We start from the raw sequence: 22,974 nt of genomic DNA, 5'->3' as shown, positions 1-22,974 counted from the left end.
AAATTAAATTATGAAATAAGTTTGTAACAACCACCTATACAGTCTTACTATAAAAATCCTTTATTTTTCAAACATAAATAGTAACATGTTAAACAAACAGCTAGTATTAAACTTACCACTAGTAAAGGTAACATCATTTGTGCGCATACTTTTCTTACATTAATATTTAAGTCTCATCAATGCTGTTAAATTAAATCAAATTATTTAAGGCAACATATTTACATATTTTTGTAAATACAAATTTAACACTCTGCCACTCATAAATTTCTCCTCTGTAATTATGACTGAACTATGTTGAAGACAATGATTTTAAATCATTTGAAAAACCACTATGAAAAAACTATATTTTAATTCCTATATTTATTGAAATATAAGAATTAAATATATTTAATTCCCTTATGATGTACATGTTGAAATAAAAAATATGTGGGAGATGGTAAAACCATAATAACCTCTTCGTTTTAATATAAAGTAAACGATTCAGTAGGCGCGATTATCGTTAGGAGAATGATGTCCACTATAGCCAGCCAAGTGGTAGCTAGTCTTTCGTAGTTACCAGAGCTAAGAGCAGAGGCCTGACAGGCAGTGTGAGGGGTCCCTAAAGTTAACAGAACTTTGTCAGACGAATATGACGGCGTGGTTTCAGTACAGACAGCTCTTCCAGCGATCGTTCTCAGCTGTCGAGCATCCGATTGAGAAGCTGTATGGATTTGACGAGACTCTCGTAGCCATCTTCGTAACCATAAGCTGAGCCAAGCGATCTCGCAATCGCATTCCAGGGGATTTCCAGATACCTGTAAACCGCCTGAAAAACAACGACACAGTTGTGTTTTCAATTACATTTTCTTCGTTATATACATATGCATATACTACATACGTGTCGCATAATTTTTAAGAAAGAGAAACTTATTAATCAACATTTGTTTGTATCGAGTAAAATACACATGAGCGTACTGCGCGAACCAAAGATCAGCCTGCCTTTTTTAAGCCGTAAATATTAAATAATTTAATTGCTTTACGTACCAGCAACCATATTGGTCCCAACGCTCTCCCATGAAAGATTCCCATAAATAACCGAAGGACTAAGTTCGTTGATATGATTGTTCCTCAAGTCCAAAGTCAATTGGGAGAGTCTCTTCGTCAAAGAAAGAAACATATCCGACTGCAGTCTCCGGACTCGAGTATCCCTGATCCTTAATATCAATTCACCACCTTCGATAGTAGAGAACGCTTCTGAGGAAATTACCTCGAGATCACTTCCCGAAATAGTCAATTCTCTCAGTTGCTTTGTGAAAGCGTTTTGTATCTGATGTTTCAGCAAATGTTCTGTTACTTGAATCTCCACGGTTCTTAATGGTAATCCAGTTAACAGGTGTCGGAGATGAAATCCGTCCGCTTCAGGCCACGTTTGAATCCGAAGGTGTTTCAGATATTTTAAAACGCGAAGGCAATCTTTGTCCACCGATCTGGTTTTATTCAGGTTTCTTAGATTCAGTTTCTCCAGTCTTGGGTAACCCAGGAAACTCTCTTTCGTCAGTTCCTAAATTTTTAATTTCATTAACGAATATTTTTTGACAAATTTTTAAACACATAAAGCACATTCATTTCGTTATAAAGACAGTAGACAAAATTTTATTTGTCTATAGAAAATAAGTTTCAAAGTTTAAAATATTATCTCTTGCTATTCTTCAAAACTTTTAAACGAAAATGAAAATATTGTATAAATCAACAGAAATACGATCAAAGAACTCACCTCTATTGGATTGCCAGACACATCAAGTTCTCTCAACAGACCTAATTTCACATTGGGCATAGAAGTCAACGAATCATTCACCAACCACAGGATCTTCAAATCCTTCAAATACTGGAACTGCTTGTCAGACGTTGAGTGTATATGATTAAAAGACAGATCTAAGACGTTTAAATTCGTCAGTGGAAGAAGAGGTATGTCTCTAAGACCGCAATTAGCCAAATACAACTGTCTTAACCCAGGCAAGTAATGAAAGAGTTCCTTAAAATTCGCTTGAAGAACATTTTGAGATACATTGAGGCTTAGAAGTTTTCCCAAAGAAACAAACGAATTGTCTGGCAGGATGGTTAGCCTGTTATGCGCCAAATTTAAAGAAACCAATTGCGAAGTTGGAAAAGCAGTCGAGTCTAGGTGATCCACAAAATTGTCCGCTAAATTAAGATCCCGTAAAGTATAGCCAACCTCGAGAAAAGATGGCGACGGTACCACGGTGAATTTATTCTTACTTAGGTCAAGAATTTCCAATTTTGTCCCTTCGAAAACGTCTCTTGGTAGGGATCTTATTTTATTCCCAGACAAATTCAGGATTCGTAAATTCTTTAGATTGCGGAATTGCTCGGTGGATAGCTGAGTGATCTGATTTCCACTTAAATCTAACTGTTGCAGTAATTCTAAACCGTGGAAAGATTGTTTCCGTAAACTTTCTATCTTGTTGTTTCGCAGATTTAGCGTTTCCAAGTGTCTGAGCGTAAAGGTGCCTAGAAAAATTTTCTGTTAATAAGGAGTTAATGAAATTTTTATTGTTAAGATGCATCATATTACAAAGAGAGAACAAAAAGACCAATCAACGATGTATTAACGATGTTTCATTATAGTCAAGGAACTGGATAATAACGATATAGTAAAATATCATTTTACCTGATTCAAGAACAACGATGAAATTACTCTGCAGATCCAAACTTTTCAACTCCGGTGTTCCATAAAACGTGTCCGCCGGCAAATGACTAATGTTATTGAAACTCAAATCCAATCTTGTCAAATTATTCGTGAAGCTTCCAGAATTTATGATCGAAATCGCGTTATATGAAACGTTGAGAGCAAAATCTGGTCCGCCGATTTCCGCGATCGCATCCAGATCTAGCATCACCAATTTGTTGAACTCCAAATGAAGGAAACGCAAACTAGGCAGACCGTAAAATGCATTTTTCTCCATTTTAGTGATCCGATTGTAAGCCAACGATAGCGTCACCAATTCCGGGCAGTCCATAATGGAATCGGAATTAAGAATCTTTATTCTATTCCCGGTCAGATCCAGCGATCTCAATTCGGTCAGATTGTGAAAGCTGAAGTCTGGGATGGCTTCGAGGAAATTGTAACCGAGCTTCACATCTCGAAGCTCGGGATGGACGCTGGACAGAAATATTCGTTCGGGCAGATAGTGAAGTCGATTCGATTCCAGGTTGATGTAGCGTAATCGCTGGAAGGAATAAAACGCGGTCGCCTCGATTGTCTGAAAGTTGTTGTTATCCAAAACGAGCCACAGTAAATTCGAAAGGGGCCTGAGTGCCCGTTGAGGGAACACGTCGGTCGCGAAAGCGAAGCTCAACTCGAGAATGTCGAGGCTCTCCTCGATACCAACGAAGCAATCATCGTCGAGCTCCGTTAAATGGTTGAAAGACAAACTGAGCTCTTTCAGCTTCCCTGAAAGTGATCGAGAGATTGGCATTTCCTCCTTACTCATCTTTTTCTATGTACGGCATTACCATAAAATAAACAAGCTGTAAAATATTACATAAAATGACTAAATATTATATAAAAGAATAAAACAAGTACAAATGAGAAATATATTTAAATGTAAAATTAAACTGATCATTGAATCTCGTGACCAAAATTATTTAAGATCTTATTTCAATTAATCACATATATGGCAACTTATCCTACGATTTTATGATAATAAATCAAATAGTTGCGACAGAAGAAGATCTAAACTGAAGCTTACTTGCTCCTTTGAACGTTTCGTCTTTCAGTTTCGTCAAGATATTGTTTCTAAGCAAGAGAATTTCAAGATCCTCTGCCCATTCGAAGTCACCCGGCTGAATATGAGAGATTTTGTTGTAACCGAGATTAAGATGGAGTAACCTCTGGCACCTATTTCATAAAACATTGTACCATTAAATATGGATATTAAATAGCGTAAAGATTATTTACAGCTGTACATGGATCTCTCAGTTCTCCAATATTAAGCAATTCTTACTACCAAATCGCAAAACAGGATGAACTCTAAACATCGAACAGTCAAGTGCACACACAAATTAAAGAAGCAAGGCACCTGGTTACAGCCGCAACTGGTACTGCATCCAAGCTATTCGTAGCCAACGAAAGCGCCCGCAAATTCTCTGCAAACTCATAAAATGCATCGCCGGATATGTTCCTTATGTCGTTATTAGCAAGATACAGGTACGACAACTTCTTCAATCGACTAACTGCTGCAGGAACACTGGAAAGATCGTTATTCTCCAGATTCAGATATTCCAGCATATCCTCGAGCCCTCGGAAAGCATCATCGTCAACGTTTTTGATCGAATTCGAGGACAAGTGAATCCTTTTAGTCTCGAGACCATCAAAAATACCAGCAGTTAAGGATGTTAACTTATTGCTGTCTAGATTGAAATCTTTAATCTTCAAGGTCCGATTGGTCAGGCTTAGTGTACCAATCCATTCGATGCAATTTTCGCTGACGTCGACCAGTTCTAAATTTGAACTTTGGAAATCGGGCAGTTCAAGGCTTTTAAAATCGTTGCCTCTCAGATACAACCACGTGAGATGTCTTAAGGACTTCAAGGAGGATGGAAAGGATTTTAAAAGGTTGCTATTGAGACTTAGAGTGTGTATATTGGGAGGTAGACTGTCTTCCAATAGTTCCTCGATGTTATTGTTGTCGAGATTCAACCAAGCCAGGGATTCGAACGTGTTGAATATTTTTGGTATCTCGATGATTGAATTATCTCCGAAGAAGGCGTTTGTTAGTGCATCCTTCGAGTGTCCCCAGTCACCATCCAACGATGTTAAATGATTGCTAGAAATACAACTTTTCTGTTATAATTATATAGTTTTATGATTTGATAGATTGATTCTTTTATTGAATTAATTAGAACTTTTGTCGAATTTCCTCTACATTTTTACCTGTGCATGTTGAGCCAGTTTAGTTTCTTCAGGTCGCGAAAAACCTTAAATGGCACTTCCTCCAAGGCATTGTAGCTGAGATCCAGAGAACGTAAACTATCCGCAATACCTCTAATAACATATATTCCCTTAAATGAAGTATTAAATGCACCTCTTGAACATATAATAATTAGATACTTACAAATTATTATTCTCTTATCTTGTTACAAAATATTACATTTAACAGATGAAACGAAACAATACAAACATCGAAAATACGTAATTTCATTATCTTCCGTCATACTAACTTACGAAAATGATTTATCACCAATGTTGGACAATCGATTGCTCATTAATCCCAAAGCTTCGACACCAACTGAACTCGTGAGCGCGTCGTTGTCCAACGCCTGGATCCCAGATCCAACTACATCCAACTGAGCCACGTAACTTACGGAGACATCTATTATTAAATATATCTTTTTCAATTTAAATATGGATTTTGTGTGTAAAATACGAAAGCACGAAGGACCATCCAATCTTGAATGATTCAGTGAATAAATTATTGTATTCGTCGTAAGCGCTGATATTTAAAAATGAGGCAAGAAATATAGCATTGCGCCTTAAAAAATGAAAATAGATCTAAGAAATATCTTTCCTTCATTAATATTAGTTTCTTCGTTAAAAGAAGAAGAAGACAATGACTTCCGTGCAATGTAATTTTTATTACAGAAATTTTTCTTTTGTTCTGTACTTTCATAGCTTTGAAGCTATTAAAGCTGACGATTATTGCCTCGTTGTACGTCAAATAATTATAGTTATACCATACCTCTATAACTTTCAAACGTGATGATTCAGTAAAATTAAGTTTGTAAAATATGATAAACCTACCTGGAAATCTGGCAAATGGTATTCCTATGCAATTGATATCCATCTTCGTGAAATCTTCATCGTCTTGAATCCAACACATACACATGGTGTTGAACGTACATGGTACGCTATAGCATTTTATGACACTCGACATACAAAAGATAAAAAGGATCTCTATGTATATACGGTCCACCTGCTTGTTTAACAACATCTGTATTGGATAAACAAAGAAACTAATCAATTTAGTGCAGTTGTGCATATATATATACATAAAAATTTCTTTTTACAAATTGTTCAAGTGCAATTTTGAAAAACTAAAGTGAAGATCCAGTTGTGCATTGGTATAAAATCTTAAATATTTTCAAACAATAGAAAATGAATGTATGTGGTATCATCCTAAAAAAGAATGATTTACGTAAATAAAAAAATGTATATCAAACGGTAAAAATGACAATATATCACGGAGAACATTGAACTTAGTAAATAAATAAGCAAATAATCATGCAAAATAAAACAGAATAAGAGATATACCTTTCTAGATGTCAATGTTCGGCAGCTCATATAAACTAGCACTCGTCAAATTAATGTTCGTGATCGTCTAACCATTTTAGAACGAATTACGGATCTTTCATTAGTTTACACGTTCTATTTTTCATGGCCATGCTAAAGGCAAGCAGCAAGGAAGCAACAGAACGCAAACTCGGGCAGACTGATACTAAAGAGCGCAAGTATGAAGCCGGGAGACGCAAAAGCGCATGTTCCTCCGGGTCTATGGATCGAAGTAGAAACCAAAACAAAGCTACAGCTGCAGTCAGACTGATGCGATCAATTTTGTAAAGTAGATTTTGTGGTTTTTATCGAAGGCATATTAGTTTCTAATCCTTTTGATTTCATAAAATATAAGAAGAAATAGGAGATTCTTCCTACCACGGGGTAAATTAACGATAAACAATATTGAATCGAATCTGTACGATTTAATGGAATGTATTAAATGTAAAATAGTTCCAGTAAAATTGCATTTGTCTGGGTCCGTGAACTGAGATTTTTTCCATTTTTGCTAAAAATGTCTTATTCTGTCAATAGGAGTCTGAAACACAGATAAATGAATTGAGAAATAATTTTGAGAAAAAACTTTAAAGAGAAATTAATCGATCAATAACTAAAACTTTACTTTAATAATATATAGATGAAATGCAATTATACGAAACTAATTAAAGATACTAAGGTCTTTAAGCTACAAAATGCTTTTGTATAACAGCTTTGATTCATTTTGGCATTGATACGGAACGACATTGCTTCTCGAAATCCATTTTTATAAGTCGATATGAATTTGATCACGGAATTGAGGCGTTTAGTTTACAGTGACGCCTTAAAAGTTGATGTACAATTTTTTGCCGCCATTTTAATCTACTTTGAATGAAAGTGTGCTGCCAGTATTAGAACAACCTAAGGCATATCACAAGCAGGTTGTATTTCGTACATATTTTTAGTGTGTTTAATGTGTTCAATGCGTGTTTAGAGATGAGAAAGGATTGAACAAGGCTGGAAGTATAAGAAGGTCACTATGAGCCATAAAGTATGTATAATAAATTAACAAAATTAAAATCTTTTATTATTAAAAAAGGACTGATACATTTACTTATCATCGCTATTGTCTGGGTCTTCTTTCTTCTTTTTCTTACTTTCATAATGTTTTATTTTACTTTCTAAGCTTTCTGAAAATCAATTGTACGTTTAATATGATTATCTCCTTCCAAAAAATTGGTAAAAGAATATTAACGGATTTGTATACTAACCACAAGTAGGTCGTTTCATTAAACGTTGATACACTCTAGGTTGTATACCAAGTAATAGACAATCACTTTGAAAAAGCATATCTTTACAATCCGTTGTATCTTCCAAGTCCGATAACATATTTTCAATCATAACTGATCTGTTAAAATTGAAATTGCATTATTTTTATTTATAAAAAAAATATAAATTGACAGAGCAGTTATTTGTAACCTTTTCCGGGTTAAAAAATAGATAAATGTTTTAATTCTTAATGAGGGAGAATCTCATTTTACACGAGAAATCACTTTCGTTCTGTTTGTATCGACGATTTTGGAATCATAATATGCACATATAAGATTGTAAAAATCGGCATAAAAAATATAAATAATATTCAAAATAAGATATACATAGTAAAAATTAATACCGTATAAAACATTTTAAAATATCTGGTCTAAATGGAATGTACATGAGACGTATGTAATTCACGCGGTAAAACAGGTGCAACTTATATTTTTTCTGAAAACGTTTATAAGATCATATCTATGTACTTTAATAAACTAAAGTACGTAATTTATTAGAGTGCTTTACTACGTACTTTACTGTGTTCAAAGTCCAATCTCTTTGTAAAAATTTTATTGTATTTATTAATTCATCCTTATCGATATACCACTCCATCGTATCGTACTCACAATACCAAAGATTTAATGGTGTTTCATGAGCTAAATTATATTGTGGTTTCCTAGGACATTTTTCAATATCTAGAAGCTCTAAAATAATTTCCGGTTTCTCGTTTCCTTGACCAATAAGAAACAAAACACCCATTAAACAACGAATTTGATGCCATAAAAATGCTTGACTTGTTATAATCAATTGACACACGTCATATCCTACAAAGAAACATATAACATACAATGTTTTACAATACATAAACAAACGTAGTACACTAACGAATAAATAAATATATTATAAAAAATCGCAATAGAACAAATTTTTGTTTATAATTTTTTAAAAATCTTTTAAATAAAAATCACTATTATAACAAAATAACATGTATGTACAAAAGATAGAAAAATCACATTTTTTAAAAATAAACAATTGTTACACTTACTACTCCGACATTTAATGCCAAAAATTTGTACTAATAGTAAAGTCATTTTAAAAGAAATTTACAATTAGATTCAATGCATTCTTAATATACTATAAATATATAAATAAATACAATATTGCTAGGCATAATACTTAATTACATCTGATTAGATCAAACGCAACAATTACCTGAAATATTTCTAAAATCTCGACGATACAGACATACTTTTGCATCAATAACTTTTCTTTGATAATTAGTAACACCATTGGCAACATCCATTTTACAAATATTTCGAAAATCATGCTCTCCTATAGTATATTTAGCAGCTTTATCCATTGAATCTATATTTAAATTTCCTCTTGGGAAAAAGTACTTGTAGGTTCGAAATTTACAGTTAAATCTTGCTGAAAAATTACTAGATGCTGGACACCATGCGATACATCTTATGTTAGGAGGGAGCAGCCTATTTAATATTTTACAATATGGAAGCTCATCTTCTAATTTACATTGATCCTCTGGATTTAATTTACTCCTTAAATCTATGGAGATCACTTGTGAAAATGAACTGACACCTTTGTCAGTTCTCCCACATCTATGATAATTTGATGTTTCACGTGACTCTATACAACAACTTTTTATTAATGCTTCAAACAAATGCTCCTCGATTGTATTATCAGTGCTTTCTTGTACAACATAGCCGTTATAATTCCACCCAAGATAATAGAATTTTAAAAGAATATGTCTCTTATTACACCTAAAATTAAAATGGTTTATATTGAAATAAATAGTTTCTTTATCATAATATTTATTTTTATAGTTATATAGATTTACATACTTTGAAAAATCAAATGGTTTTTGTGATTTATGAATATCTTTATCTTTTGATTTTTCTTTTATTTTATTTCTTGCTGCTTTCAGTTGTTTATTTTCTTCTTCCAATTTTATTATCTTTTCTATCAGTTCCTAACAAAAATATGTTACTTAGGATAAAATATTTATACCATATACTATTATAATGGTTCCTTTCAACAAGAAATTGTATATTTTTTGTCATTATTAACTATGACTTAAATATTAAAACATAATGCAAAGTAGTGAAGTGATATAAAAAAAGCAACATAATCATAAGATTTCCATATTCTAATCTAAGAAAAATATATGTAGCTTAATTAATTGATAGTTTATTTATCAGATTATTAACAGATATAATTTATTTAAATATATTTATTTATATTATTAATTATATTTATTCAAATATATTTACCGTCTTGCTGAGCAACTGAAGTTCTTCTTTCTCCAAAGTTTCTTGTTTTTTCTTTTTATCCATACTTGACATAATTTTATAGTTTTATATAATAACGAAACGAATATTATATTATTAGAAGATGTATTAAAACTTACAAAAAAATTACAATACTTAGTATATGATTATTAAAGAATACAATTCATATTTTTTAGAAAGATTTATTATGTTTATAATTACATTATTTGAGATATTCCAAAAAAAAGAATGAGTATTATATAAAACAAAATATTAAAAGAATTACAAAATGTATATTATTACTAAGTCTAATGCAATCAATTAAAAAATGACATATAACCTCAAATAAAAGAATGATATATAACCTCAAATGAAAGGAGAGAACATATTAAAGAAAAATACTAAAATTCGATTTACAAAATATAAACGCATTTATTTACAATAAAATATACGAAAGAATCATTTTAATTAGTATTTAATACATCTCAGGATACAATAAATCTCACGATATAAACGAATATCAAATTATACATGTGTACATACATACGAATACAAATATCAAATCCTCTGAGTGCTAACAAAATACGAAAATACTTTATCTGTATTAACACGTATGTATCTACATGTATGTATTAACAAGATATGTAAAATATTAAACGGTTCGAAGAAATTTAACATTATGCGGTGTAATAAAAACGTACATTTTTTAGAAAAACAAAATTAAAATACTTTTACTATTTCAAAATCTGTGATTTCATTTTGATCATACACAACAAAAAGTTAAAAGATTGTTTTACATCTTTGTAACAGTTTTAAAAATTTTCTACATTTCACATTCACTTTACATTTTTACGGCTCTATATATGTGTATTATGCGAGTAGAAAGTATTATTAGTAATTATATATACAAAGTTTTTCTGTAATTTGAACTTGATACAGCTGAGGTCATAGTGCTATATTTATGTATTTATATACAGCTTCTTATTTTATTTTTTTAATTCTAATAAATTCTTCTTCAATTTAGTTGTGGTTTTATTATATTTAGATTTGTTCTGTATATATTGACCGTATACCGTATGTAAGTATGATATACTCGAAATCAATTCACAACTGAATTTATCATTTAATTTTATTTTGCATTATGTATAAATTATGTTCCTATATTTTTATTAGAGTTGGTAATAGCTTTCAAATATTTTAGTTTAGACATTGTAATTTAGATTATCTTTAAACAAGTACTGACGAGCCCTGCAACCGCGAAGTAGTATTCCATGGTAAGAAAAATCCAGTTAACCATCTGGATGTTATAAATATCTATTATTTTAAGACTATTGTAATTGACATATAAGATAGTACTTATCCTATTTTAATTATTTCCAATAAATTCACAAATCTTTGAAATATGAGTGTTTATGTATGTATACATGATGTGTTATATACATATTGCAATTTTAATGTATTAATTGTAATTTAGTTAAATACATTGTTGTTGTTATTGTATTTCTAAACAAATCTATTTAAAGTACTTAAAGAAATATAAATGTAAAAAATATAATTGTTGTACCATATTATACAGTGATATGTGTTTACATAAATATAAATATAAGAAGGAAGAAAATAATATATGTATATGCACAGTGAGTACTTATTAAGTGGTTAGTATGTGTAATAATGAAATTATTCTATTATATTATAAATATTACACGTATTTCTACAATTTTATTATATTATACATTTTAAAATAAATTTTAATATTTAAAATATAGTGCTTTGCAGAGCTAAAATTATTAATTATAATCTTATAATCATATAATGTAAACAAAGATAATACATCATAAGTACGTTATTTTAAATTTGTAATATTTCAGAGTCAAAGATGCCTGGAGAACCATCTATGACTAGTGGAAATAAAAGTGCTGGGAAAATCAAACGGATTTCTATTCCAAGAGTACAAAGTAGTACAGATACAGAATTGCAATCACAAAGTGGATCTACTCCATTGCAACCAACTGCACTTCACTATGCAGCTTTTCGTACAGACCCTGATGATAATATACTTCCACCAGCTTTACGATGTCGACTTTTTGAATTATTTCAACAAATAGAAAAAGAATTTGAGGTTCTGTACACAGAAAATTTGGGATGTATGAAAATATTGATATTTTTATGTTATATGCTATGAATATTAGTTTTTATAATGAAATATAAAAAGCTTTTATCTATTACTTTTTATATAATTAATATGAAAAAATAAGGAATGTCAAATAAGATAATTAAAATAAGTTTTAGTAAATTTTACTTATTAACTTTATGTTGCTAAAAAAAAGTATAATCTTATTAATATATATGTTTCCAAACATCTTAATTTAGTACAAGAGAAGATAGATACTCTTAATGAGAGGCTTGAAAGGGAGTGTTATGGTTCTGGAGAACGGAGCTTACCTCTTGGAGATGTTGCAGACTTTCCAGATACAAAAAGTCTTTCCAAACAAAAATGTAAGAATGTAAATAATTAAGAGCAAGGGAGAATTGGAAAGTTATCTCATTCTTTTTAATTTATGTTCAAATATTAAAAATACATATGTTGTTTACAGCTATGGCAGGGAATTCAGCACCAAAAACAAAAACAACTTCTAATAAGTTAAAAGCACAAACTAGTAAAATAGTTTCCAGTTTTAAAACACCAACTATGACATGTAGTATGCAAAGAGAATATTTTGGGCATCGAGATGGTGTTTGGGAAGTTTCTGTTGGAAGAGCAGGTCAAATTATTGCTACAGCTTCTGCTGATCACAGTGCTAGAGTTTGGGCTATGGACAGTGGGCGTTGCTTATTGCAGTATATTGGTTTGTTTTTCTTTAAGTTACAGTTTTACATATTCTTATATATCTTATTAGCATTTGCAAACTACACATAAAAATATTTCCATTAGTATTGGGTTGGCAACTAAGTGATTGCGGATTTTGTCATTAGGTAGTAATATTTATAGTATAATAAGTTCTATAAAGTACACATTATACATAAAATAATAATTCTGTTATTTGATAAATAGAATATTTCTCATTTAATTTATAGGTCATTCTGGCTCTGTTAACTCTGTACGTTTTCATCCTACCAAAGAGTTGGCCCTCACGTCAAGTGGAGATAATTCTGCTCATGTGTGGCAAGCTGCTGTAGATTGGGATTTACCTAAAAGACAGAATTCATCTGAAGACCTTTCAGGGTTGAGTTCTGATAGAAATCTTAGTGGTGTGATTACTTTGAATGAGGAACAAGAAGAACCGCCTACACTAAGGTAATACTTATGGGAAGCCAATTTAAATTTCCTTATCATTCAATTAAATTTTTAATCTAAATTGCACTTTAATGAATGAAAGTTGTTACAATACAAAGAGTTGTACTTACATAGTTCTAAATAGGAAATCCACATTTCAGTATATATTTATACTTTGTAAAATATTACAGAACTCCAATACGAGAGTTATTAGGACATACGGGTGTCGTGATGGCTGCAGATTGGTTACCTGATGCAGAGCAGATAGTCACTGCTTCTTGGGATAGAACTGCAAATCTTTATGATGTAGAAACTGGAGAAATTATTCACACATTATGTGGACACGATCAAGAACTTTCTCATGTATCAACTCATCATACGCAACGACTTTGCGTTACTTCGAGTAAGGACAGTACTTTTCGTCTGTGGGATTTTAGGGAGCCCATTCATTCGGTTTCTGTTTTCCAAGCTCATACCGAGTAAGTAATAATTGATGATGAATTTGTTAAATCTGATGAATCATGGTATAAAATGAAATGTTCTTAAACACTACATTTTTAAAATACAGGACTGTGACATCAGCTGTCTTCGCGCGTGAAGATAAAATCGTTTCCGGCTCAGATGATCGAAGTGTAAAAGTATGGGAATTACGAAATATACGAAGTCCTTTAGCTACAATTCGAGGTGACAGTGCCGCTAACCGATTAGCCGTATCAAGCACTGGCATCGTTGCAATTCCACATGATAATAGACAAATTAGATTATTTGATCTTAACGGTCAACGATTTGCTAGATTGCCTAGAACTAGCAGACAGGTATGTAAAAATTTCACCTTATGTTCTATAGTATCGTTACTTTAATCTTTCTTTGCATATCTTGTGATAATTTAGACTTAAAATTTCACGGTGAATTTAAAAAAAGAATTTGTATTTTATACTTAGAATATAAAAATAAAAATACTTTAAATTTGATTTTAAAATTGACTTCAATTGATTTCAGGGACACCAGAGAATGGTCTCGTCTGTAGCCTGGGCTGAAGATAGCGGGGTCTGTAACTTATTCTCTTGTGGTTTTGATAGATTAGTCCTTGGATGGAGTATCATACCTCTTAGAGAATGTTAAATATATGTATATTACAAATATATTTATTTAGTTTAGTTTAATGTTATATTATACCAAACAGGATTACAAAATCAAATTCAATTAAAAATAAATAATTAAACTAATTTTGAAACTTCAAACGTCGTGAAGGAAAAATTAGGTGTGCAATTGTAAACCACTATGCCTATTCCCAAAATTATTAAAGATTCCAGTCTTCTGTTGTTGGTCGCCACTGAAATTATATAACATATAGATATATTAATAATAACTATAAATAATTTATTCTAATTATAAGTACGGTTATACGATTATAGTAATAGGATGAGTTTAACCGCTATATGCGTGAAGCATTCATCAGCTTAGCACCGAAAGGTGTTTTAACTTAAACACTACATCCTTGAAGATTCATACGTACAAATAAATAAAATATAATATAAACTATATGAAATTTCTTACCTGAATAGGTTGTAAGTAAGCAAAGAAGAGTATATCCCAATATAAGTAAGTAATGGGGCGTTAGAAAAATATGTCCCCAAGTAATTTCTAACAGTCCTAATAATTTTCCAGATCCACCAATGATTAAAGCTTTCATTAACTGTATCACACTACATTTGTTTGAATTAGTTGGGTAAAAATACCACTTCACTTTAGTACAGACAATTACGGTGAAGACGAAAGTAGCGAGAGCAAAAGCAGTGTTGAATAATATTAGATAGACACTACATTGTCCATTAAAATTAGGTTGAAATATCTTCCAATATTGAACATACTGATTGCTATTGTTACATAGAAAGAAATTTCGGAAAGATTCAATAAGCCACAAAATTATTACTAGTTTCCAACACGGCGTTATATCGCAGTTGTGAAGCAAATGCCTGTATGCTTGTCTTTTAAGCAATATTAAGTCAACCAAGATTATTACTGGATCGTATTCAATATATTTATCTGCCAAGAGATCACATGTTCCCTGAAATGAATAAAAATAAATTATTAACCATTTAGAAGCAAGAAATAATTCTTTTTTATAATAGAAGTTATTTTACAGTATAAAGTTCCAAAATAGTAATTTTAGAAAAACTTGGAGTATTGATTTTGAACATTAAACCAATAAGAAAAGTTCATGTACATAAATGTCTGATTTATTTGTCAAGTTATAATAAGGAAAGAATGTTATATGTAATTTTATTATGAACACTTTATTACGAAATCAATAACAAAATACAAAAAAGATATAGAAACAAATGTAAAGGTCTAAAAATAGAAGTGCAGAAAACATGGCAACAGGAATAAGTAATAACGTAAGTTATCACGAATACTAAAATTATTTGGTATTTGCTTACTAAATATCTACAAATATGATACAAATATGATACTCGAATACAAAAAACATACTTTTATGTTATGTATATATTATAATATCATAATACGTCACATAGCTTGGAAATTTGTAAGCTATGATTAAACGTTTATAACAATAGTTATATCGAAGTAGGCTTCTGACGATAGGCCATGTATTACGTACGATTTAAATGGTACATTGCTGGTGTAAAAATAATGATAACAATAACTATAACAGGGACAATATTATCTTTCTTGCTTTTTATTAAAATGATCTATTATTCGTTTTGCATCGGCTTCAATTTCTGGTTCGATTTTACTCAGCATCCTTAAATTATACAATAGACGATCAATTTCTTCGTCTTCTATCAGAGAAGGAGATGATTCAAATTTGCAAATTTGTTTCAAAATTGCAGTTTCCTCTGGAATGATTTCCGCCTGTTCGCATCCGGAAATCCATTCTGTTATTTCTTCAGCAGACATCACGTCGATCGATTGCTCTGCATTCTGTTCATCAGTGACCGTAGAATTCTCTGTTTTAATATTATTAAATTCAAACTGTCTGTTAAGAATTTTCACCCAGGAACTACGAATGTTTTGTGGTGTAACATTATTCCATGCTTCGCTAATGTAATCGATGCAATCCTTAATATCGTAATCAGCATAAAACTGTGTAAGTCCGTCGTTATACTGGAGTACCTATGAAGAAGAAATGTATATGAGAAAATTGCATTATTATAGATATTATTTTAAACGAAGCATTAAACGTACAACATACCCGATGAAGTAGTTCAAGCCGAAATATCTTTTTACATTGAGTAATTACACCTCGATCCATAGGTTGGATCAACGAGGACGTATTCGGTGGTAAAAATATTAACATAAAGTGGCCATCATCCAGTTCCTTTTTTTCAAGTTTGTGTGCCTTGAAATTGTCAACGAGCAATATTACTTTTCCTTTACGTTGTTCCTGTAATTGGCGCTCTTTCACACTTTGCTTAAAATAATTAGTATACCATTCTCGAAAAATATCTTCGTTAACACAGGCATTACAATGACTTTTATATACCACCGGTAATGTATCCTTACAATGTTTCAATGCTCGGGGATTTGCGAATTTATTTACAAAGAGTAATGGTAATTTGTGTGTACCACTAGTGTTTGCACAAAATGCCACAGTCACTATGTCCGTTTTTCTGTTTTCTCCTTTTATGATCAGATATTTTTCCTCGTGAACTAATGTCTTCCACGGAAGTGCTTTCCAAAGTAAACTAGTCTCGTCCATGTTATACACATCTTCTTCGTTTATATCTTCTTTTACTAGTATTTGTAAAAATTCACGTATAAAATTATTCGCGGCGATTTCATTCGGATCTGTCGTGTTCTTGCCGATATCATATTTTTTCTTCCAGTTCTGGAGCCAACCTCGACTTGCTTTAAAATTCGATGTACTGGGAAACTCTGTTTCTATTTCTTTAGCTTTATTTATTAAAATATTATCTGTTAAACAGTCTCCTAACAACTTCCTTTGCTGAAACCAACGATACAATTTGGATTCCAAATCGGTATATATCGGTATCCGTTGCCTCTTCATTTCCCGGTACTTTGGATTCGCCGCAAAGTTGCGAATTGCCTTCGAGTGCTGCCGGTATCGTCGTATTGTCCTGTTACTGAGCCCATATTCACAGGCAATACTACTCACAGTCATGCCATCTTCTAATTTTTCTAAGATATCTAGCCGATCTGCTATGCTTGTGTTATTACCAGAAGGGGATGTCATCACGAACTATCAAATTATCTATAACCGCAGTGACTGAAAGTTCAACAAATTTTGTTCTCGTTATCACTTGATGTTAATTCTCCACCAAAGCATAACTTTTTCGGGTGTTTCATTCACTTCGTATCCGCTCCAAACCTATTGCACGTTATATGAATACTTACATACTTCATAGGAATGATATGTAGTAGTGCCGCGTTAGCTGACTGAGAGTTTGCCGTGTTAGCTGATGGCCACTAACTCTATCAGTTCTTGGAAGTGATTCCGTAGAGAGGCACCTAACATATTTATTTTAACCTCGATATTTCGTGTCAGGTATCTGTATCTCGTTCTCACTTAACGGAGAAGAAAAATACTCCGCTTTTCCTAGAATTCTATCTTCTTTCACAGTTGGTCAGATATTACTCCAAGCTACCGGTCAACTAACGCTGCACTTCTTTGCAGTACATTATAAATTAATATATTAAGCAATCAATTGGTTTAGCCAGCCACGTCCATGAGTCTTGTAGATGCACTTTAAATCTTAGATTGCAGAAGTTCCGTTAAGTATCACATATCGATGACTATATATAATTACGAAAAAACTGCTCATCGTCTAATACCTTTGTCTGAGGTCGAATCGCCGAAGCAGTACATCCAATTCTCTTCGTTTGAATAAACTACATAAACCGAAATTTAAAGAAAAGTTCTTACAAAGAGTACAATCATACGAACAATAATAGAAACTAACGTAGTGATAAAGAACATAAGGAATATTTGTTATAGGAATAATTGTCTTTGTCGCTTAGAACAGAAGTAAACTGAACGAGAAAATAAATGCAATTAAATGTAAGCATAGGTTGTATTAATTTATTGACTGTGAAATGATGAAACTCAATTAACCACGGATATAGAAATCCGTACCAGACATCATATGGTTTTACTTGATATGGCTACTCTAAAAAATGCGCGTTGTTCTTCCACGTAAAGGAGTCCAAGATTATCAGGGGACATAATTAATAATATATTTGATAGTAAAATGAGAGTTTTGAGAATGTTTCGTTATTTATTCTAATCTTATCTAAGCATAAATGCAATTGTAATTTTCTTACATAAATTTTATTTTGGAACATTATTCTGCAAAACTGTGTATAATTATTTGTAAATAAGTGAAATATGATATAAAATAAAAAATTGACTATTACATTCGTTCATTTATTTATAAATTTTCGTATGCAATTATTTCGAGAAATAAAACTAATTTTTAATTTCTATAAAAAAATAAATTTATATAATATATGACATACACATTTTAAAAGCTTTAGAACACTTGGACAGTATCTCCTATAAAGCTCTTCCACCTCAGCTCCACAATTTACACATCGATACATTATAAAATCACTTATCGTTTTAATTTATGTTTTGTTCTGTAATATTTTCAGATCATCTGCAGTAAACAGACATTACCTAAAATTCATAACATTACATCATTTCTGTCATGAACTTCAAATCTGGATAATTTTGATTAATAAGAGAAAAAAGAGAAAAGAAGTCGAATTTCACTGTTTTCTCAATTATTCGTTATATTTATTGTTAAATGAATATTCTCTGCCTTATATTGTTTTATCATTACCAGGATTAATTATAACATACAATGTTCGGTATGTTTTAAGAATGATTACATAAATAATTAACCTTGAAAGTTCTTAACGATTGTTTTATCTAACTAATAAAGAATGGAAAATGCCAGAATTACTGTATACCTGTCTGACCAAGGTTGCACACGCTTAAAGAGAAAGTCAAGTTAGTTTTAAGAAACTGGAATCGATATTACAGTTATTCAGTTATTCTACAAAGTTGATGCTGGACACAAGCAATGGAAAACGACACTATTTTGCTTCCGAACGGGCACTTAATGCCAATAGTCGGTTTTGGCACGTGGCAGGTAAACTTGTTGTAAAATAAAAAGTTTTTGTAAAGAAAATTATTTTTAATATAATACTATCATTAAATACTCAAACACAAACATTAATGTATCAAATATTCAAATGTACAGATATACTTTCGTACATTCGCTACGATTAATTTTTAAACGTTGTATATAATCTTCTTCTTAATGAAATACTTCTTTTACAGTCTGTAAATTTAATTTCTATTTAATTCTAATTTAATTAAGTAATTTAATTTCTATTTAATTCTAATTTAATTAAGTAATTTTATTTCTATTTAATTATATTTAAATTTTATTTTATTTCTATCTACTATTCTTTGAGTGAGAAAAGTTTGATTACAAATTACATATATGAAGTTTTAATTTCAAGATTATGGAAACTGTTAATTCGAATAGTACCTATGTCACATTATTATTGTATCAAGCATTACAATAGCAAAGATACAACATTTTACTGTGTATTCATAACTGTATATGCATATTGTGATATTATAAAAATTAATTGTGTAAATGAAGATTTAACATAGATCTATGTATCAACTTGCTTGATTTAAAGTGTAATATTTTTTTTCAATGATATAATAGTAATAGCAAATGTTTTCTATTTAATTATGAAAATGTAGATCAAAATATATCATTATCCTAATATGGTAATACAAATTTCTAATACAATCATAAATTTTTAATATGACATATCAATATATATAACAAAAGAATGAAGAATTGATTTACACATGTATCTTGACAAAATTATTTGGGTTATTGAATATTTTATATCTTTTTGATGTCCCACATATCTTTGATTAAAAAAGGAATATCAAAATTATATTCACAAATGCCTTAAGAAAGATAGAATACAAATAACTATACATACAACTTTAATTAAAATAAAACATATATATATCGCCATGCAATTAAATAATCACATATGTTATATTATGTTCATATGCATAGATTTAATTTAAAATTAAGACCAGTAACATATAGTTTTTATTAAATATTTATTATTAATAACTACATAATTTCAACTTATTACAGTGTAGAAACTTCAATAAAAGTGCTCATAAGTTATATATACATATAATTAGTATAGTTTCTAACCTCACATTCTAAAGCACCAGTATCGCTAATTTATACATTCAATTTTAAAAGCTTTATTTCTATTAATCTCCAATATTTTTATAGCAATAGTTAGAATAAGCTATAAACATAGTCTACTAATATTTATATTAATTTTGTTAAAAGAATAAGTAATACGTAATAATACTATACCTAGTAACAGGTTACATATTTCTTTTACACAGTTATAATCTTCATTAGCTCATATCTTAGAAAGAAAGAAAATCACTTTTTACATAAAATTTAAATAAAATACAAGAATATAACATTTACAGGAAATACTTAGTTTAGTCATACATGTATGACGTAACACAACTGATAGTTATGCGCATGTATGATACAGTTTTGTCGAACACCATTTTCATAATGACCACATTATCAAAATACACAAATTATTTAAATTATCTATCTAAATATCGATTTGACGTTTTATTTTAATTACATTGATCGTACATTTACGTCGACTGAAAACTATCGAGGAAATAGATACAAACATATATGATATTCCGATCTTTTAATAAACAAATTATTACAAGGATTTAAAAACAATATAAAATATCTACCCATACACAGGATATTCGTATTACCACTAGCGTTTTTTTTTACAAATATGTACAAAAAATAATAGAGAAAAAGGTTTTACAGTATTTTAAAATCAATACAATAGTACTTCTTATATTTGTAATGTTTCTCTGAAAAACGAAGGTAACGTTTAGTTTTTTATATGGAATACTATATACATATCTCTTTATGTACATGGCCGTGATACATACTATATGCAATAGCGATTGTCCAAAAACGTTCAACCGTAACGCAATAGCATACAAACCTTTGAAATCATATTTATAAGTAGTTTGAATATTCAGTATTGTTAATAATAATTATGTATAAAAATATACTACCTTTAGTTCTTTTGACTATATTTCAAAATGTAAATTGAATATAAATACATCAATAATTTTTTAGTTATCTCTTTTTCAAATTGTATAACTTCATTTAATCAGTTATTGCGGGAAAGGAAAATAATTATTAATGAATTTCTATCTCATAAGTGGGTTTCAGTTCTTGATAATTAGTTATTTCTGCATCTTAGGTATTATCACACTTAAATGTTATATATAATTTAATTAATAAAAAAATACTTCTCCTACAAAGTTATATTTCCTAATGGTTTAAAAAGCATGTTATAATGTTTTAGGCAAATGAAGAAGAATTAGAGGACGCACTGAACATTGCTTTAGAGGCAGGGTACAGACATATCGATACAGCATCAGTATATGAAAATGAAAAAGTAATTGGTCACGTTCTTAAAAAATGGTTTGATTCTGGAAGAATTAAACGATCTGACATTTTCATTGTTACGAAGGTAATGTCAGCTATATATTCAACGTCGTATTTACTTGAAAATGTTTATTGTAATATAATTGGATCGAGAAAATGTTAACGAAATTGTTAAGAATAACATTGAGATATAAAAATTAGTAAAATTTTAAAAAATCAGTAAAAATTATTTTTTACGCTTCTAGCTTCCTAGTGCCGGAAATAGACCAGAAGATGTTGAAACGTGGATAAAAAGATCTTTAAAAGATTTGCAGTTAGAATATGTAGATCTATATTTAGTTCACACTCCATTCGCTTTCAAGAAAGTTGGAGATGATTTACATCCTAAGGATGAAAATGGACAAATATTACTTGATTTTAGTACAGATCATGTAAAAGTTTGGGCTGAAATGGAGAAACAAGTAAAATGCGGACGAGCTAAAGCAATTGGGCTATCAAATTTTAATATTCCTCAAATCAAACGAATTTTAAAAAATGCGAAAGTAAAAGTATCAATGCTGCAAATTGAATTACATGTTTTTTTCCAACAGAAAGAACTGGTAAGATGCCTTTTTCTTTAAACGCACTCTTTTTATTATGAAATTATTTGACATAAAATAAAATAATATTTTACAGTTAAAGTACTGTAAAGAGGAAAACATCTTTGTAACAGCCTATTCGCCGCTTGGTTCGCGCGGTCTTGTTAAATTACTAAATAAAACGGAGAAGGTCCCAGATATGTTACAAAACGAGGTAGTACTAGAAATAGCAAAAGAGTACAAGAAATCACCTGCACAAATTTTATTGCGATTCATTGTACAAAACGGAATCGTAGTTATCCCTAAAAGTACAAACCCTCAAAGAATTAAGGAAAATAAAGAACTATTCGATTGGAAACTTAAACCAGAGGACATGCAGAAATTAAAAAATCTTGATCTCGGTGAATCTGGCAGAATTTGTGATTTTGAATTTCTTAAGGGAGTAAAGAATCATCCTGAGTTTCCTTTTTAAACCTTTCGTAGATTCGTATGACTTAAATACGTACATTGCAATATATATGATACCATTTACTATACGCAAAAATAGTAACTTTATAGAAATAAATATTTTAATTGCTTGTGTATGTTTCACATTTCTATAAATAAATGTATGTCTAAAAAAATCATATCTTTATTTCTGTTCTCGCTGCATTGTTCTTTTTTCTTTTTGCTTTAT

The 22,974-nt window shown here is 30.4% G+C and overlaps 5 protein-coding genes across 19 annotated transcripts; 2 read left to right on the top strand and 3 right to left on the bottom strand.

Moving 5' to 3' along the window:
- Window positions 1-37: 37 nt before the first annotated feature.
- On the bottom strand, window positions 38-6,489 carry LOC122575208 (chaoptin-like). Its single transcript, XM_043743853.1, has 10 exons — window positions 6,311-6,489; window positions 5,801-5,990; window positions 5,225-5,372; window positions 4,934-5,044; window positions 4,080-4,826; window positions 3,750-3,898; window positions 2,669-3,451; window positions 1,754-2,508; window positions 1,024-1,540; window positions 38-805 (listed from the first exon to the last, which is right to left on the bottom strand). The coding sequence occupies exons 1-10, from the start codon at window positions 6,338-6,340 to the stop codon at window positions 462-464; spliced, it is 3,774 nt and encodes a 1,257-aa protein (XP_043599788.1). The 5' UTR covers window positions 6,341-6,489; the 3' UTR covers window positions 38-461.
- A 94-nt stretch (window positions 6,490-6,583) lies between these two features.
- LOC122575211 (WD repeat-containing protein 37) lies at window positions 6,584-14,713 on the top strand. Of its 7 annotated transcripts, none has more exons than XM_043743863.1 (9): window positions 6,614-6,712; window positions 7,299-7,355; window positions 11,769-12,044; window positions 12,271-12,396; window positions 12,495-12,746; window positions 12,976-13,195; window positions 13,366-13,653; window positions 13,743-13,989; window positions 14,174-14,713. In XM_043743863.1, exons 3-9 carry the CDS (start codon window positions 11,777-11,779, stop codon window positions 14,294-14,296), a joined length of 1,524 nt encoding a protein of 507 aa, XP_043599798.1. In that variant the 5' UTR covers window positions 6,614-6,712; window positions 7,299-7,355; window positions 11,769-11,776; the 3' UTR covers window positions 14,297-14,713. The 7 variants fall into 7 exon arrangements, with proteins under 7 accessions (XP_043599799.1, XP_043599798.1, XP_043599800.1 ...); XM_043743862.1 differs by lacking the exons at window positions 6,614-6,712; window positions 7,299-7,355 and adding exons at window positions 10,549-10,978; window positions 11,121-11,174; XM_043743864.1 differs by lacking the exon at window positions 7,299-7,355 and having other exon boundaries at window positions 6,584-6,712.
- On the bottom strand, window positions 7,370-10,507 carry LOC122575213 (tRNA pseudouridine(38/39) synthase). The gene is made up of 6 exons (XM_043743876.1): window positions 9,904-10,507; window positions 9,475-9,602; window positions 8,828-9,393; window positions 8,148-8,439; window positions 7,576-7,712; window positions 7,370-7,494 (listed from the first exon to the last, which is right to left on the bottom strand). Exons 1-6 carry the CDS (start codon window positions 9,973-9,975, stop codon window positions 7,415-7,417), a joined length of 1,275 nt encoding a protein of 424 aa, XP_043599811.1. The 5' UTR covers window positions 9,976-10,507; the 3' UTR covers window positions 7,370-7,414.
- LOC122575212 (protein ARV1-like) lies at window positions 14,323-21,456 on the bottom strand. 9 transcript variants are annotated; one of them, XM_043743870.1, is made up of 5 exons: window positions 20,593-21,453; window positions 17,993-18,049; window positions 16,392-17,912; window positions 15,668-16,312; window positions 15,107-15,242 (listed from the first exon to the last, which is right to left on the bottom strand). In XM_043743870.1, the coding sequence occupies exons 3-4, from the start codon at window positions 17,391-17,393 to the stop codon at window positions 15,860-15,862; spliced, it is 1,455 nt and encodes a 484-aa protein (XP_043599805.1). In that variant the 5' UTR covers window positions 17,394-17,912; window positions 17,993-18,049; window positions 20,593-21,453; the 3' UTR covers window positions 15,107-15,242; window positions 15,668-15,859. The 9 variants fall into 9 exon arrangements, with proteins under 9 accessions (XP_043599809.1, XP_043599810.1, XP_043599805.1 ...); XM_043743871.1 differs by lacking the exon at window positions 20,593-21,453 and adding an exon at window positions 18,677-18,814 and having other exon boundaries at window positions 16,392-17,426; window positions 17,555-18,049; XM_043743869.1 differs by lacking the exon at window positions 20,593-21,453 and adding an exon at window positions 18,677-18,814.
- LOC122575214 (aldo-keto reductase family 1 member A1-A) lies at window positions 19,095-22,938 on the top strand. Its single transcript, XM_043743878.1, has 4 exons — window positions 19,095-19,314; window positions 21,638-21,805; window positions 21,966-22,319; window positions 22,396-22,938. The coding sequence occupies exons 1-4, from the start codon at window positions 19,246-19,248 to the stop codon at window positions 22,768-22,770; spliced, it is 966 nt and encodes a 321-aa protein (XP_043599813.1). The 5' UTR covers window positions 19,095-19,245; the 3' UTR covers window positions 22,771-22,938.
- Window positions 22,939-22,974: the final 36 nt, after the last annotated feature.

The sequence above is a fragment of the Bombus pyrosoma genome, linkage group LG14, assembly GCF_014825855.1.
Source record: "Bombus pyrosoma isolate SC7728 linkage group LG14, ASM1482585v1, whole genome shotgun sequence".
Classification (NCBI taxonomy): Eukaryota; Metazoa; Arthropoda; class Insecta; order Hymenoptera; family Apidae; genus Bombus; species Bombus pyrosoma.
The sequence above is the reverse complement of the archived record's forward strand: the minus strand, read 5'-3'. Positions and strand labels throughout refer to the sequence as shown.